We start from the raw sequence: 16,958 nt of genomic DNA on the forward strand, positions 1-16,958 counted from the left end.
CAATGTCTTGGCTGGGGCAAGGGGATGCAATGCTTCATTCTGTATACACCATGGCTGGGCTACACATTGTGGATGATGACAGTCTGGTCAGAGACAAAGTCAGATAAACTTTCCCAGGCATTACTCTGGGGAAGCCTTCTCAAGCTCCCCCAGAGTAATGCCTGGGAAAGTTTATCTGACTTTCTGACCAGACTGTCAGCATCCACAACACATGGCCCTTTGTGGAGCCTGGCTGTAAGGCTGGGGACAGGGGATGGACACGGGACACACAAGGACATGGGGATGTAGCTGTGGGGCCACATGGGGAACCCCAGGGGGCACAAGAAGATGTCGACCACTGCAGTGAAGAAAGGCCCTCCCTCAGCTGCTCACCTCACTAATCTTGCTCCATTCAGGACAAGCTCCAGCTGACAGAACCTTCCTCCTGTCAGCACCTTTGGGGCTGCCCAGTCTCCCCAGCAAGATCCTGGGCAGGGGAGGTGTATGCTGTGGAAAGGCTCTTGCCCATGCAGCTTCCAGCGGTCTCTGCTGCAGGGGTGGCCCCCGGAAAAGAGCACAGACTGGGGCTGCTGGTGGTGGAGATGCATGGGGGTGAGGGAGACCCTAGCCAAGCTCCCTGATAGATGCAAGTGTTGATTTGGGGAACACCTTCAGCCCCCCCAGCAGTTTTACAGAGCTCCAGTGCAGGGCAGATGCTCTCAGTGCCACTGTGGGTGCTGTCCCCATGAGGAACCATGGAAGCACGTCCCAGAGGTGGCAGGGAAAAAATATGAGGATTTCAAGCCCTTGTGATGGATTTAATTAGCATTTGCAATTATGAAAGGTAGCAGGAAAGGCTTTGGGGAGCTGGGACACATACATCCTACTGTTCTATACACTGCTTGTCCCAGCCTCCACAGCAGAGATGCCAGGGTAGATCTGCTGGGGGCTTGCTGAATGGTCACATCCCCAAACTGGCAGGAAGAAATTCACCCAATACTAGAGCTGAGGAAGGTTTTTGGAAGAGTCCTAGAGAGCTCCCAACAGGGGTGGAGAACCTTCCCAGGTGGCTGGTTCCTTCCCTAGCTGGAGCTGCCTCTCTTGGACTTGCACTGATGAACAGGTAGGACACAATGAAAGCAAAGCCAGTACCTGCATCCACCCTGCTTGGAGGAGCACAGAGCAGCAGAGAAAAGTACAGGCAGGGAAGCAGCCCTGGAGTAAAGGTTTTCAGGTGCCAGTTATCCCCAGAAAGGGAAGTGCCAGCCTGAGAGGGACAGGCCATCCTTAACCCTGCTGCCATAGACAATGGCCAACATTTTCTCTGCAAAGCAGAACAGAGGTGGCATAAGGACAGGGCAAGAGTGGTGCTGGCAGGGAGACAGCTCTTAAACAGGACAGAGGACCTGAGAAGGGGCTACCCCCACTTCCCAGGGGCTTACAGGTTCTACCACAGCAGGTGTTCTTTTTCCCCATTGCTATGCACTAGTCCCCCTCTCACGGATAGTCCCATCCTTCTACCATTTTGAGACAAGACTCTTGCATGTCTCCCCTCTCCCCTTAAATCTAGCCAGGTTGCTGAAGTTCTAGGTCTGCCAAGCTCTTGGGCTGAAACTCCCATTGCTCAGGCCCCACATAACTCCTGCCACAGGGGAGGTTGCCCTCTTCAGTGTGGCTCAGCCCCAAAAGCCTACGGCACCCTTCTGCCACACAATCAACATTTAAACTTTGCAGAAATCCTCAGTTCCTGCACTCTCTCCAAGTCAATAGCACATGACCACTCTGCAAGTGTTATGGCCATTGTCTCACACAGGCTATCCCCTTCAGTTCACAGCTGGGTCATATCCAGCATGCCACACTGCTCCTATGTGCATGATGAGACCAGACTCAGGGCTTCTCTCATATAAAACACTGAAGTACAGCAGTACAGTTCAGAGAAGGGAAAATAAACCAAGGAGCAAGGCAGCAACCTGTAACCAGAAAGGAAGCATAAGAATTATGATCAAAACCCAACTACAGAGTATGAGGCAAAAAAAGGGGCAAGCTGGCAGCAGAGAGACATGCCTGTCATCAGAACTCCAAAAGTACTGCTGGGGAAGGGGAAAAATCTCTCGACAAAGCCTGATGAACAGTGCTGCAGCATCCCCTTTTTTAATAATAGGATCATGCTGCACCACAAACTTCAGAGACAGCCCAAGAGCCCCCTTGTACCAACCTTCAGGCAGGGCAGATAGAACCAGGATTACTGAAATCCTTTGCTGCAGAGGAGCCAAAACAGCAGGAGACCCAACAGCTCAGGGCCAGCATCAGAGAAGCAAGAGATACCTGCTACCAGGCTCTCTTAGTTGGTGCTTCCTGCCAAATTGAAGCAGGGAAGAGACAGACTGCCAAACCAATTTCTTCTGTTAACTTGGGCTAAGAGACATAATGAAAAACAACCACGAACACACCAGGGAAGCATGCATACAGATAGACTCCACCAGACTGAGGAGTGTTCAGATAGCACGAGACCTGGAGTTTACAGGGACAACACAAACTACACAGTACCAGGCACACACAAAGGAGTGTTGTGGGACTTTTATTATTTTTTATCATTTTTGTGGGATTTTTTTTAATACAGGCTAGCATTGTATTCTTTACTAAAGCTGCTGATTCTGCCACATAAACTAGCACAGAAATTTCTCAGAAATTATGTCAGTTCCCCTCCTTGTTAATTCACTGTCTGCCTCTCAACTGAACACCACTCTGGATTTGTGTTTGCAGAAAATATTCCCTGCACAAAGTGGTGTGCAGCTACACTGTTCTGACTGAAGAATGAAGAAGCTAAGAGTCCACTGAACACTGGATTTTTTTTGCTGTACAATGTGGCCTGATATGGAGCTGGTCCACCAAGCTGAGCGTTAACCATAGAGATCGTCGTCATTGTCTTCGCTGTACACGTTGCCCCCGCTGCCACCTCCTGTACCTTGGCTCGGACCAGTACTGCCCTGGTTGCCTGATGGGAACCTGCATGCAGGAGTGCAGGACAGGAAAGAAGAGATGCTGTTAAAAAGCCTCCTTGCAGCGCAGTGCCATACCCTCCCTCTGTGCCAAACCCCAGTGACAAGTAGGACAGGCAGGAGGAATGGGATGAAATCTTACAGCAGATCATGCAAAAGGCTTATATGACTTCTAGGTATCACTTGTCCTGGGTAACCCAAAATGTTATTGTAGTCCATATCCATCTGTGCCCAAAGATTGTTACTGTCTCCTTAAGACCCTGTGGCCAGAAATGAAACTGTGGGGCTGGGAGATTCTTGGGCTTTTTGAGGTTGGGGCATGAAGGCAGAGCTCTCTCTTGCCTCTACTAGCAACAGTAGCAACACAAGAAGCTGCATTTTGCAATCAAAAACTGCTACAGAGCAAATTTTGCCAGGTGAGGTTGGGCTACCATTCTTAGGTGCTCAGAAGTCCGTTTTTTTTCTCCCCCATCAATCAGAACAGGGACCTGAGACAGCAGCACCAACACCAGTGGCTTGGAGGCTGCAGTGCCGACACTGGCTGGATCCAGCTGGCCAAGGAAGAGGCAGAGAGAGAGAGAGAGAGAGAGAGAGGAAACTTGCTGAGCCACCATGAGAGCCTATGTCAGCTCCCTGGCAGCATTGACTCTTTTTGGACAGAAGTAGTTTTCCCAGGTTTTACTTTTTGTTTGCCCCTGCTCCGGTTGTTCGTTTTGGGGAGGGGGGAGCTTTGGAACTGTAGATGCTTGTTTGTCACATTGATTCCTTTGTTCTCTCTCTCAAATGCATAGCCCAGAAAGAGGACTCTCTGCCATTTTGTCATTGTTCCACAGGACAATTAGGGGGATCTCCTTTGCATTTATGGGTGGAGATTAAACTGTTTTCCCTTTGTTTCCCCACACATAGTCGTCTGTAGAGGGCACCATCTTCAGAGGGTTTACTCTGCCATTTTGAGTTTCTCTTCCTGGGGACTCTGTGAGATTTAGCAACTTTGTAACTAGTGATTATCACTGTTATTTTTTTGTTTTGTTTTTTTAGTAAACTTTTATTTTTTCACTTATATCTACTCATGTTTGTCTCTCCTTATTGGTAGAAAGGGATTATTTAAAGCTATAAGGGGAGGTAACTCATTTTAGAGTGTTCCCCTTAAATTGCCTTAACCAAGACACTTGTGCTAAAGGAAGAAGGGTTGTTGGACTTCAGGAGTACTGAGAGCAGCTAAAACCAACCAGCAGCACAGCCTACATCTGCCACACACTCAGCTTTCTGCTGTACATGCTAGGGAAAATGCAGTGTAAGAGGGAATTTTTTACCCAGAATCCAGCAGAAAGCTGCCTCAATGCTCTGTTCTGGGGCTAACTGAGCCACACTGCCCTTCTCATGTTTACCTGAAGCTGCCAAAGCCACGGCTCTGCTGCAGGGTCTGTGCAAACATCTCATATTTCCTGATGTCATTGTCACTGACAGAGCGGCGAGCAAAGCGCATGGCTTCCTCAAAGTGATCCCTGCGTATCTCAGGGACTGGGTCGTCCTCCTCCACCTCCTGCAGCAGGACAGAGGAACCAGGTGAGCTGCATGCCCAAGCTCTGTAGTCCAACAGCCACACACAGCCTCCCACTAGATCAGGAGGCTCCAACACCCACCAAAGCTGGAACTGGAGAGAGACACTGTGACAGACTAAGTCAGGGCTGCATCAGGGGCTGGCTTTCTGAGCAATGCTGACAGTGAGGTACCCCAGGAGGGCCTCATGCTCCCATTCCATGCTCTCTGCTGAGACCCCACTCATCCCCAACTGAGGATTATGAAGAGGAATGCATTCTGCCTCACGCACAGGCCAAGGTGGGCTGCCTGTGTCATAAGTGGGGAAAGCTCAGTGTACCACTCACCATGGCAGAAGGGTTGGTCTGCCTCTCACGCTCTCGCCTGATCTCACTCTCGATGGATTCGCGGATGGCCAGTTTGCAGGCACGCTGGCAAATTTCTGTCAGGTCAGCCCCCGAAAAGCCATTGGTCATCTTAGCTAAGAAATCCAGGTCAACGTCCTAGTGGAAAAAAACCCAAACAAACAAAACCAACAATAGAAAAAAAAAAAAAAAAAAAAACCTAACAAAAGAACAACCCCCAAGAGAAGCCTGTCCTTTATACCTTACATCCTCAGGTGACAAAATGTCATCAGATCTCATGGTATAAAGGTGCTGCCTCCACTTTGGTCAATTTTGAAAAGATGAGCTGTTAAGGTTCTTGGTTTTGGGAAAAGTTAACCACATATAAAGGCAGGCCATACTCCCCACACACCCAGTAAGATCCTGGGAAGCAGCTGTAAATCACAGAATGGTCTGGGTTGGAAGAGACCTCAAAGATCATCAAGTACCAACCCTCCTGCCATGGGTGGGGACACCTTCCACTAGACCAGGCTGCTTAGAGCCCTGTCCAGTCTGACCTTGAACACTTCAGGGATGAGGCATCCACAACTTCTCTGGGCAACCTGTGCCAGGGCCTTACCACCCTCACAGTAAAAAATTTCTTCCCAGTATCCCATCTAACCCTGCCCTCCTTCAGTTTGAAGCCATTCACCCTTGTCCCATCACTACACACCCTGACAAAGAATCCCTCCCCATCTTTCCTGTAAGCCTCCTGTAGGTATTGTAAGGCTGCTATGAAGTCTCCCCAGATCCTTCTCTTCTCCAGGCTGAACCGCCTTAAGTCTCTCAGTCTGTTTTCATAGCAGAGGACCTTCAGCCCCCTGAGTATTTTTGTGGCCTCCTCTGGACCTGCTCCAACAGTTCCATGTCCTTCCTATGCTGGGGGGCCCAGAGCTGGACACAGTACTCCAGGTGGGGTATCACAAGAGTGGAGTAAAGGGGAAAAATGCCTCTGCATTGGTTACCCTCAAGAAGAGGCAGCTTGTCCTGTGGATTTAGGATATTATTTACTTTGGTCTCAGCATAAGGAGTCAAATGAAACACTGTCAGACTACAAATAGGAATGATACACAGGCAGACCAAGACAACCAATCTTCTGCTCCTTCCCTTCAACTGAGGGAGTAGTACTGCAACCTCCTTTGAAGCTTTCCTTCCCAACAGCACCTAAAAAGGTAAATTTGGCATAAAATAGCTTGAGCTCTCACTTGACATCTGTTTTTTTCTGATTAACTATCAGTTTCATTATTGCCTGCCCCCAATGCAAGGAACATAGCTCTTGCAACAATTCAGTTCAGCAACAATTAACTTCACTAGTTCCTCTTCAGTTTCCATTTCCCACCTGTTTTCTACATTTACTTTTCTTTCTGAGTACAAGAATCTTTTCCATCTTGCCATAACAGGCTTTTCTGTTCCCACACTGTGGGCAGAACTCCACCATGTGACAAAGACCTGCTGTGCTTACATACCAACACCTACCTTTATTAATACCTACTCTCAGAGCTCAAGCCTCCCCCTACTTCTTCACTTCCATTCTTCAGGGACTGAAGATTTCCCAGCTCTGGATTGTAAGGAGCAGTCACCAGCCCTCTGCTCTACCCCCAGCTTGTGAGGAGCAGGTACAGCTTACAGCAAACCAAAGCCAGACACAGTCAAAGCACAGATCCTACCTTGGCAACTGGTGATTTCCTCAGATTTGCTTTAAGAATTGCAACCCGGGACTTCTCATCAGGCAGGGGGATGTAGATGAGCTGATCCAGGCGGCCGGGGCGCAGGATGGCTGGGTCAATGATGTCTGGCCTGTTGGTGGCACCAATGATGAAGACGTTTTTCTTGGTGGACATGCCATCCATCTCGGTCAGAATCTGGTTGATGACACGATCTGCAGCACCACCACCATCACCGATATTCCCACCTCGGGCCTTGGCGATGGAGTCCAGCTCATCAAAGAAGAGCACACATGGGGCTGCTTGGCGAGCCTGCAAGAAGCAAATGGGAACAATTACTCCATGTTAATACCACTAGGCAGTCTGGTATGGCTTTCTTGCCCCTACCTTACCATGCCTATGGGATTGCTGCCTGCAGCAGGGCTATAAACTTCTTGGTGGCGAACAGAGGGGCCAACCCGATCTTGTCCTCTATTTCTTGTTTTATTTTACTTGTTGGTCCTTAAGGAAACTGCCCCAATACCTCTTACGGTTCCCCTGTGTACTTCCCCTGACCAGATGCTTGTAATTCCCATCTATTAAAACAGGACAATTACATAAACTATACAGTTCAAACTCCCTGCCCAAAGTGTTAGTTAAAACAATCTTCAAGCTGGCTGGTGGAAGCTCGACTCTACTTTTTGGATGCCTTCGAGCTTCTTTGGTTATCTCTCACCCAGTCTGGGTGTTATAGTCTATTCTTTGGGTTCTTTTACTGGGCCTTTAATTCTGTTGACATGAGTCCACTCTTGTTCAGCGGTTCACACAGCCGATTCAGTTGTTAGTAGTACCTGACAGGGACCTCCCCCCACTGAGGGGTTAAACTGAAGACAATGCACATAGCACTGCCTCAACTACTCTTAAAGTAGTTACTACTGTTGACATAAGGGAACTATGGCCTAGGAAACATTACAATCACAGAGAGGTTTAGTACTTGGCCTAGCATCCCATTTTGATGGCAGCAGTTTTTAGGGAACGTGGGTTAGAACAGCAGTGGATCACAGCGATTGTAGATACCCCTGTTTATAGGGATTTAATGGAAACAAACACTATTAAATTTGATGGAAATCACTATACACAACTTTACATAAACTTTTTGGCAAACTTATATGTAGAGGAAAATTTTTTCTCCTTACAAGAACAGAGTTTACACAGACAGCCAGGAGCCACTCGAGCCAGCAGAGCTAGGTAGTGACACACACACACAAATACATATATACACACGTCTGTTTTTCCAGGTGGGACAGCAGCCGGATGCACACAGCTGTGGATCTGGAGCTATGTCCCTGGGTGTGCCCAGCCTGTGTGTGCACACAGGAAAATATGCAGAGCTAGTGCACATACACACAGGTACCTGCTCACGTGCACAAGAGCTCTTGTGCACTACAGTACTTGCTAGCAGCACACACTTGTGTACACCTAACCTGCCACACCAGCACACGTGCTACACAGACACCTATGTACAGTATCTACTAATGCACATGTGTCTACAGGCACAAGACCTGCTTCCACATAGAGCTTGAGTACACCAATATGTGCAGTGTCATACACATTAATATACGCATGTCTCACTCTGAGCCATGCTCACATTGCAGAACTTGTGCACACTCACAAGCATGGAGCTGTGCATAGACCCACTCACACCTGAGAGTGTGTAATTTAACACACATGCAAACAGCAGTGCACACATCACGAATACATGTCAGCAAATCTATGTGAATAGTGCTGTGCACACTAACACACATACATTATGCAAAGCAGGACGTGTACACCCACATCTGGGCACACTAGAAAACACGTGTACACAGAGCCGTACACACCAGCACACACGTGTACAGCACTCTCTCCAACCTCTCCTGCCCCAGATGCCCTCGTGGGTCTCTCCTCGTGGGATCATGTCACGGTGGGGATGGGGACTGGAGAGGGAAGTATGGGTGGGACATTTTGGCACCGTTTAAAGAATACCCTCTGTGCCTTTGGGGTGGGAACAGACAGGCCTGTCTTAAAGGAAAGGTCAAAAAGAGACTGTTGGATTCTTGCTTTTTGCCTCTCACTCTACAAGGGCAAAACTGAGCACTTTTTGCTGTCTTGTTTTCTCTAGGAGCTTGACTAGCACAAAGGAGAGGATTAGAAGGATTTATCAAAGATCACTGCTAGGGCATAGTACACGTGGTGTTTCTCATCCCTTACATTATCATGGGATGTTGGGGTAGGAACTAACAACAGCCTTACTCCACTGCCTTGGAAGCTTGTGTTTTGTCAAGGGGCACATTTTATTTCTTAACTGAGGAGGGGTATTTGTGGCCTTTATTACTGTGGAGGGTAGCTCACAGTCCTCTGGAGATACAGTAAGGAAAGCTTCAGGCCTCTCTGCAGTGGTGACAGTGACTTTGAAACAAAGTTTTTTATCAAGATTTAATCTGGGACTGAAAGAGGGAAAGGTATCTATGTTATGCATGGAAATTTGAGTGGAAAACAACTGTAATTTCTAAAAGATACTTCTCATCAATGTAAGGTCTCCTGTTTTCTAAAGAAGTTTGGTTCAGTCTGACAGAAAATCACTTCCGGATATACAGCTGTCAGTGCTGACTCAAGGTACACTGTTACGAGGTATATATTTACTTTTCTACAGCAGTGCCAGAGATTCCATGAGCATCTGCATCCTTGCAGTGTAACAAAGCACATGAGCTCTGACACACAAAAGAACATAAAATATAGATACACTTTGGGTTCAAACCTGAAACATTCATCTTTTGGGAATTCCATTTCCAAATGAAGTGTGGCCAGATGAACACTACTGAAGCACACAAATATCAAGACCACCACCACAAACTGCAGAAATTACTGAAAGAGTAAACCTGTCTAAAGGTTTCTTTGTATGGAGAACAGCTACAATAAACGGTTTCAACATCAAAATCAACTGGAAAACAACAATTTCAGGGAAAATGTTAAAAAATTAACACTGTATTTCAGGGATTTTCTCAGGCACATTTTTAAGATGATGTACACAAACTAAACTGCCTGAGAGAAACAGAGCATTAGAGTGCACTGTAAGACAGCTTTTTCAGGGCGACGAGGGAAGAGCAGAAGTTTAGCAAAGCTTTGCCAACTTTCTTTCCTCTCACAGAGAAGCTAAGTAAGGTTTAAAATAAAAGTGACTGCAGTAATGACCTACCAGTACTACTCAACACTGCTACAAGAGCAGATCGAAAAATAGTATTCACAGAGAAAGAGACAAGAAGGCAGGAGGTGGTAAAAGGGAGGAGGAAAACAAAGTACACTCTAAGCTAGTGGTTTTTTTTCTGAAGTCTAGGATTTTCTTTGGATGGAGTAGGGTGTAGAGTAGTTAAAACCATACATCTGCTTTTCTTTTGACTCACACCATGGCTAGTACATATATTCAATCTCCTTCTTATTGTATTTTATTACATAATATTGCATACTTTTGGTGTTGGGGTCACATCTCTACTGTTATAGATATGTATTATAATATTGGCTTTTTGCAAATATTAAAATGAATACTATATGTGTTATGTTGGAAAGTTATGCTGTATTAATATATTTTAAGTAGTGTGGTAAATATAGTTTTTAGGCTATAAGATAATATTAAAGTAGAAACTATGTGATGCAAGATACTTTTTGTAACTAGCTCAAGGAATGGAAAAGATATTCAAGAAATTCTTCGCATTATCCTATCTGGACAGAGATAACAGCAACAAGACAACAAGACCCCAAGAGAAGAATTATTGCCTCCTTATCGGGAAAGTTCAGACTTCGAGGAAGCAAGAAGATTGATTTACAAGATGAAGGGGGAAAGCTAAAATTAAGCAGAAACACCCCAGTGTGAAAGGAATGTTTGAATAATGTATGAGATACATGAATATGCAATAGGTTATTGCTTTTAAGGGGTAATCCTTTGTTAGCAGGGTGTGCTGTGTGGCAAAGTGCCAGGCATCTGGACGTCCATAATTCTTTGCTTTTTATTGTTTCTTATTGTCCTAATTTTTATTACTATTTTCATTACTGTTTTCATTACTATTAAACTTCTAAAATTTTAGCACAAGTGAATGGCGTTTTTCACATCTACCAGGTTTGTTTTCTTCTCAGTGGGTTATTGGGGGGGTATACCTGTTGACATCTCTGTATTTCCTCCTTCTCTCTTTGGGGACTCCCAACTTGTTCTCAGTCTTATCTTAATCAGTCTAACTAAAGGGTCTCTCGGACGATCTAGGAGATCATTTGTGAGAAATGACCCTCACTTTTAAAATTTTAAAAGGTTTATTAAACCTTAACAAAAAAATACAACAAAGGACTGAATAAGGAAAAATTGCAGCGCTGAGAGTCTTCGTGACTAGCAGCCACATATTAGTCTACAAAATGGATGCTCTGCCTTTTATACCCTTAGCCCCTCCCAAAGTTTTGCCTTAATTGGAGGTCAGGTGTTGTTATGCCGCACCTTCTAGTAATAAGCCGGCCCTCTCCAAATGCCTTTACTACTAAGGCTATTACAAGAGGGAGAGGAAAGAAGACTATGGCAGGACATATTACAATAACATCACTATACATCTTAAAATACACATAATATCTATCTCTTAGTTGTGAGAGCCAACCATTACATTACTCATCTATAACATTCTGGAACTGTTCAGCTTTGCTCTGGTCCAAGAACAGACCATTGCCGGGAGCCAGTGGGGAGGCCCCAGGATGCTGCATTCCGGCTCTGGACCTTGGGAGGAGCCACGCCACACCTACAGAAAAAACTCTGAATCCACCATCTTTTTCCGCAGCGAGAAGGTTTTAATATCTAACATTATTTGTTTTTTCCCTGTGCCTGCATTACATTTTTTTCACTTTCCTCCAAGAAATTCCTTTCATATCAGTGCTGGGAGAGTGTTGTGGTTTGAAATAGCTTGGTTTCAGTTAAGGGAAAAAATCCATCAGGTACAGAAGTAATTCTCTCTGTAAAGAACATTACAGCTTCCTCCGTGCCTAGCAAAACCAAACTCTAGTTGGCTTTGATAACTGATACACCAATTAGCCAATTAGAGAAGCTAGAACCACCTCTATGAATACCATATTTAAGCAAGGAGAAACCGTGAAAAGTTCTCTCATTTCCTGCTTTCTTCAAAAGAGTGGAGGCCCTCCCCCTCTACCCTTCCCGGTAAGGCCAGGCCGAGCCCGCATGGCCCGGCTGCCGGGCGGGAGGAGGGGAAGGCCAGGCTAGGCCGGGCCACAGCGCGGCTGCTGAAATCCTGCTGCTGCTGAGCTCCGCCCAGAGTCATCAGGCCAGGCCGGCTCTGCTGGGCTCTGGGCCCGGCCGGGCCCAATTCAGCTACAAGCTGCCAAGCCGTCCTGCTGGGGGCTGTCATGGCGCAACGGGGCATCGTGTGGCTGAGACCAGTGAGCAGCTCTGCAGTCTGCGCAGGAAGTGGCCTCATGGTTGGAACTGAGAGCAGTGGGGGCCAGAAAACAGCCATGCGGCCAGAGCGGCCACCGCCATCCTAGCCCAGCCAGTGAGAGACTGCATGCCTGTCTGCTTCTGATCTGCCGCACGGCAGACAAAAGAACAGAAAACGGAGGCGGGCCGGCGCTGCTTGTCCAGCGTCGGGGAAGATCAGATGACCAGCAGCAAGAGGCAGAACATGCAATTCCCAGATGCAGGGCCTGGATGAGATTAACCCTTTCCGTGCTGTAAAATTCCACTTTAGATAAAACCTACAGACACCAATCTTCTCCCGAGTCAGACAAAAGGAAAGGTGAAGGCACGTGAACAAAACAACAGGGCGACACCAAGTTCAGTGAAGAAGGAGGGGCCGAAGCCCAGAAAAAAGAAGGAGAGGAGATGCTCCGGTTTTGGAGCTGAAAACCTTTTGCAAGCCAAGGTGAGAACATAATACACCAGACTATTTCCCTGTAATTCATAAAGCACGTGGGGGGGATGCAGCATTCATCTGCAGCTCAGAAGAGAACTAGAAAATATAGATGTTGAAAGAAGCTGTGATCTGACTTGAAAAGAGAGAATCTTTGCTTTCAGAGATAGATGAAGAGAACCTTTGCTTTCAGAAATAGAATAACAGAATTTTTACTTCCAGAGACAGAAGAGAACTTTTGCTTCTGTAATAGAACAGCTCATCCTTAAAATTATACCCCAGTAGCTAAAATGGCCCTTGAGAGCAGTTGTGGGAAAAACTGTAAGTCAGTGGGAGGGACTTTCATAAAGCAAACAAGTTTTTAACGAGCAGACTGTTTAACTGTGAACTTAAAACCACAAGGAAACTGTTTATTGTGGCTTGGCAGAAGAGACTTCTATCCTTAAATGAACTGAAAAGAGATTCTTTTTTAGAAGTGGTAAACTGACTGATAATCACAGGTTATATCTCTTTATGTTGCTAGTGAGAAGGAAAGAGGGGCTGGGGGAAGAAAAGTGTTCTAAAGGTTTATTTAGTTCTTATCATTCTTCTTTTAGTTCTGTTAATAAAGTTTTCTTTATACCCTTTAAAATTTTGAGCCTATTTTGCCCCTAAAGCATTTTCTCCTAATCCTTATCTCAGCCCCATGAGCTTTAGTGTAACTGGTTTTTTTCCCCCTCCTCTGCTCTCCAATTATAGCAGAGGAAGATGAATAGACAATATTTGTGAATGCAATGGCATTTGGCCAGTGGTCAACCCACTACAGGGAGGGAGTGCCAAAACCTGCCTTCTTCAGACAAGACGTTCCTTTCAGGACATTTTCTCCTAAACTTGTCTCAAACCGAGACATTTAGGCACTTGAGTAACAATAGGTAAGAAATATCAAATGGAAGGGGGAAATCCAATCTGTCTTCAGCTACCTAATATGTAGAGTTATAGGGAAAAGGGAGCTATATCCTCCTTCAAAATGCACAGTGTTATAAATAACTATCTATTTGTTTGCTTTCGCTAGTATGTATTAGCTTTTGCAAATTATTATTAATGACGATTTTGATGTAGTACAGTTTGTAATCACTTTTTACCTGTTTTTGATAAAATTTGTCAGCTTTTGTGGCCATTTCCCTGGCCATGTGTACCTTATCTATGTATTAGTGTGATAAATATATATTGTAGTTTAGGCTTTGGCAAAATATTAAAATAGAGACTATGGAATGTTAACTTCCACGATGCTTTTATTTTTAACTGACTGACAATAGTGAGAATAACCTAGATAACTTTGTGGAAATAGCTACAACTGTCTGTATGATTAGATAACTTTGAAGGAACCACACAAATACCTTTGAAAGAAAGGATGTGAAAAGGACTTCTGCAACTGACCCTGGGGCTATCAATAATCCCCCGTTTGATGTTATGAGGAAATGGCATACACGTTGTGAGGAAATGACATACACAACTCCCAAAAATCAAAACTACACTATTGCACAACGGGTCAGTGTCGAATAAAGCTAAAGAATTCTAGGAACATGTAAAAGAACTCAGAGGAATGTTTGAATATGTATAATCCTCATGAATATTCATTTAACCAACGTAATGAAAAAATATATAAGAAAATTTTTTTGAGCTAACGGTGTGCTTTTGGCAGTTTGCCAAGCACCCCAGTACGGGATATTGTCCCTTTTATCCCTTATTAAACTTTAAAAAATTTTTAAGAGTGAGCCTTGTTTCTCACGCACAGCAAAAGGATAAAAGACCAGAGACACAAATGGCTGCAAAGAAAATGCTAGTTAGAAATAAGGGGGGGGAAATCTTCACAATGTGAGAGCTCAAACACTAGCACAGGGCCAGGAGAGGTCAGGGATTCTCCATCCTTAGCACATGTTCATAACACAGGGCCCTTGGTGGTTAGGTTGCTTGGTTTTTGTTTTTTTTTTCCTTTCTCTCATGGAATTTTGTCCCATTTGTTGCTAAGAGACAATAACCACCAATACTTGAGAGACAAAAGATGTGGCTGGGAGGAGGAGGAGAGGGAAGGGTGCAGCTGGTTACTCTCTTACCTGAGGGGTTTTCTCTTGGGAAGGGCAGAGATACTTCGATATTTTGGCCTGGGGGTGAGGGGCTGGGCTCAACTCCTCTCCCTCTCTCTTGTGCTTGGGATCAGAGGGAACAGTTGATGCCTCTACAGAGTCCAGCCCGTTACTGTTCTCTCCTACCGCAAGTGAGGCTTTTGCTTGTAGGAGTGGCTGTCGCACTGAGACCTTATTAACACCCTATCTCTCTGGAAAGAACCCTCACCATCTACTCAGGTGCCTCAGGGGAAAACCCAGGACCCCGAGCCCCTCCCCCTCCAAGGGAGCCTCTCCTGGCAGTGTTTGGAAGCCCAGCTACTGCTGCCCAGCCCCACCATTTTTCTGCCACTGCTCTGGGGTTTTCGCTACACTGCAACCCAGCACTGTGCCTACCAGGACACCCCGCGGCTCCTGCTACAGCTCTGGAGTTTCTGTTACATTCTCTTTGCTACCCCGGGTTTGCTTGTCCCTGCCATTCCAGCTTGCTGCTTGTGAGGTTCCTTCTATAGCTCATTTTGCTATCCGGAGGGGCACCGGGACTGACTGCCCCCGTGTGAGTTTGTAAAGGAAGCCCCTTTTCCATCTCTTCTGCCGGCTGTGCCCGCCATTACCCACGTGAGAGACAGCTGAGCTCATGCCACAGTGCCTCCTGCAGCCGCGAGTGAATTATTGCACCTGCCCTGCCCAGCCAGGAGTCAACAGTGCCCCTGCCGGCCGTAACTGTAACTACACCAAAGGGGAAAGTGCTTGACAGCCGACAGAAGGCTGTTACTGGGTTTTCTGGTTTTGTTTATTTGCCTTATTATACACATACATATTAGTAAAGAACTGTTATTCTTTTCCCCATATCTTTGCCTGAGAGCCCCTTAATTTCAAAGTTATAGTAATTTGGAGGGAAGGGGGACGTATTTTCCATCCCAGAGGAGGTTCCCACCTTCCTTGGCGGACACCTGTCTTTCAAACCAAGACAGTCCTGAGCAATCTGATTGAATTTCCAAGCTACCTCCCTGCTCTGGACAAACAGCTGAACCAGATAGCCTCTGAGGTTCCCTCTCAACCTAAATTTTTCTGTCTCACTCTCTTACCAACTTTGCTCTTTCAGCACCTTCCCTGACCACAGGAATAAGGATTCCCAAGATAATCCATGCAGATAACCTCCTGGGACAGGAGGTCACACCATCTACAGGGAAACTGGGCAGTGGAAGTGGGCTCCTTTGCAAGCCATATATATATGAGAAGAGAAGAGAAGAGAAGAGAAGAGAAGAGAAGAGAAGAGAAGAGAAGAGAAGAGAAGAGAAGAGAAGAGAAGAGAAGAGAAGAGAATTTCAGTTTGAAGTGGCCTACAATGATCATTTAGTCCAATTGTAGAAAAAGAAGAACCCATAACATCCTTTAAAAAACTGTAGAAGGTGATGGCTAATGAGGTGTTCAAATAAGTTTTCAGGGATGCAGTGAATATCTATGCCATCCTAATGCTAACCTCACTGCTAAGACATTGGGGCATTTATAATCCTGTACCAACAGATACAAATTCCAGTAGGAGAAAACCATCTAAATAGCTATATTGCAAAAGAGAATAAATACCTGTCTTGAATTGCAATGCAAGGTGTAACCAAAAGTATGTATTCTATTACCATCTGTTAGAACCAGGTAGGGCAGTGTTCTTTATCTCTTCCACAACCCATCCTACCTCCAGGGGGATATCTTCTGTTAATGAGCCATTGAGTCTCACAGCATGACTGAAAAAATTACACCATCCCATTGTGAGATGCTCCACCCAAGGGGAGGAGCCAAGCATTCATAGCTGGATATAATCTGAGATTTTGAACACCACAGTCAGCCTTTTTCAACTAGATTCCCAGAAGACCAGACCCTTCTACAACACCACTGGACCTTCAGAGGAAAACTACACCCTTCTACAGGATCACTGCTTCAACAGAACCACATCTGTCACTCCAGGAGTACTGCAGCCACCACTTAATCAGACTTCTACCAACACCCTGACCAACAAGGTGTTAGGTTGTATTCTGACACTGACAGTGTTTTTTGTACTACTGCATTTATTTTAATTCTCCTATTAAGTTATAGGGTTTTTTTAATTTATACATACTAGTAAAGAACTGTTACTCCTATTCTCATATCTTTGCCTGAGAGACCCTTAATTTCAAAATTATAATAATTTGGAAGAAAGGAATTTGCATTTTCCATTCCAAGAGAGGCTCTTGTCTTCCTTAGCAAACACTTGTCTTTCAAACCAAGACAATACCCTAACATCAGAAAAGCAGCCTCTGCTCTCAGTGCAAGCAGGGAAAACAAAACCAGGCCAGTAAGATGGGTGCAGTAGAGGGTTTGGGAGTACCTCAGCACAAACATAGCACAA

At 45.5% G+C, this 16,958-nt stretch overlaps 1 protein-coding gene across 1 annotated transcript in view; it reads right to left on the reverse strand.

Annotated features, from left to right (window-relative positions):
- Nucleotides 1–2,541: 2,541 nt before the first annotated feature.
- The window catches only part of LOC131095409 (transitional endoplasmic reticulum ATPase-like), a 48,225-nt gene continuing 33,808 nt past the window's right edge, over nt 2,542–16,958 (reverse strand). Inside the window, exons 14-17 of the mRNA XM_058043104.1 lie at nt 6,568–6,876; nt 4,865–5,020; nt 4,367–4,521; nt 2,542–2,985 (exon numbers count right to left, since the gene is read on the reverse strand). Coding sequence (XP_057899087.1) covers nt 2,880–2,985; nt 4,367–4,521; nt 4,865–5,020; nt 6,568–6,876 — 726 coding nt within the window. The 3' untranslated portion in view covers nt 2,542–2,879. The remainder of the gene's footprint in view (nt 2,986–4,366; nt 4,522–4,864; nt 5,021–6,567; nt 6,877–16,958) is intronic.

The sequence above is a fragment of the Melospiza georgiana genome, chromosome W, assembly GCF_028018845.1.
Source record: "Melospiza georgiana isolate bMelGeo1 chromosome W, bMelGeo1.pri, whole genome shotgun sequence".
In the NCBI taxonomy this organism is placed as follows: Eukaryota; Metazoa; Chordata; class Aves; order Passeriformes; family Passerellidae; genus Melospiza; species Melospiza georgiana.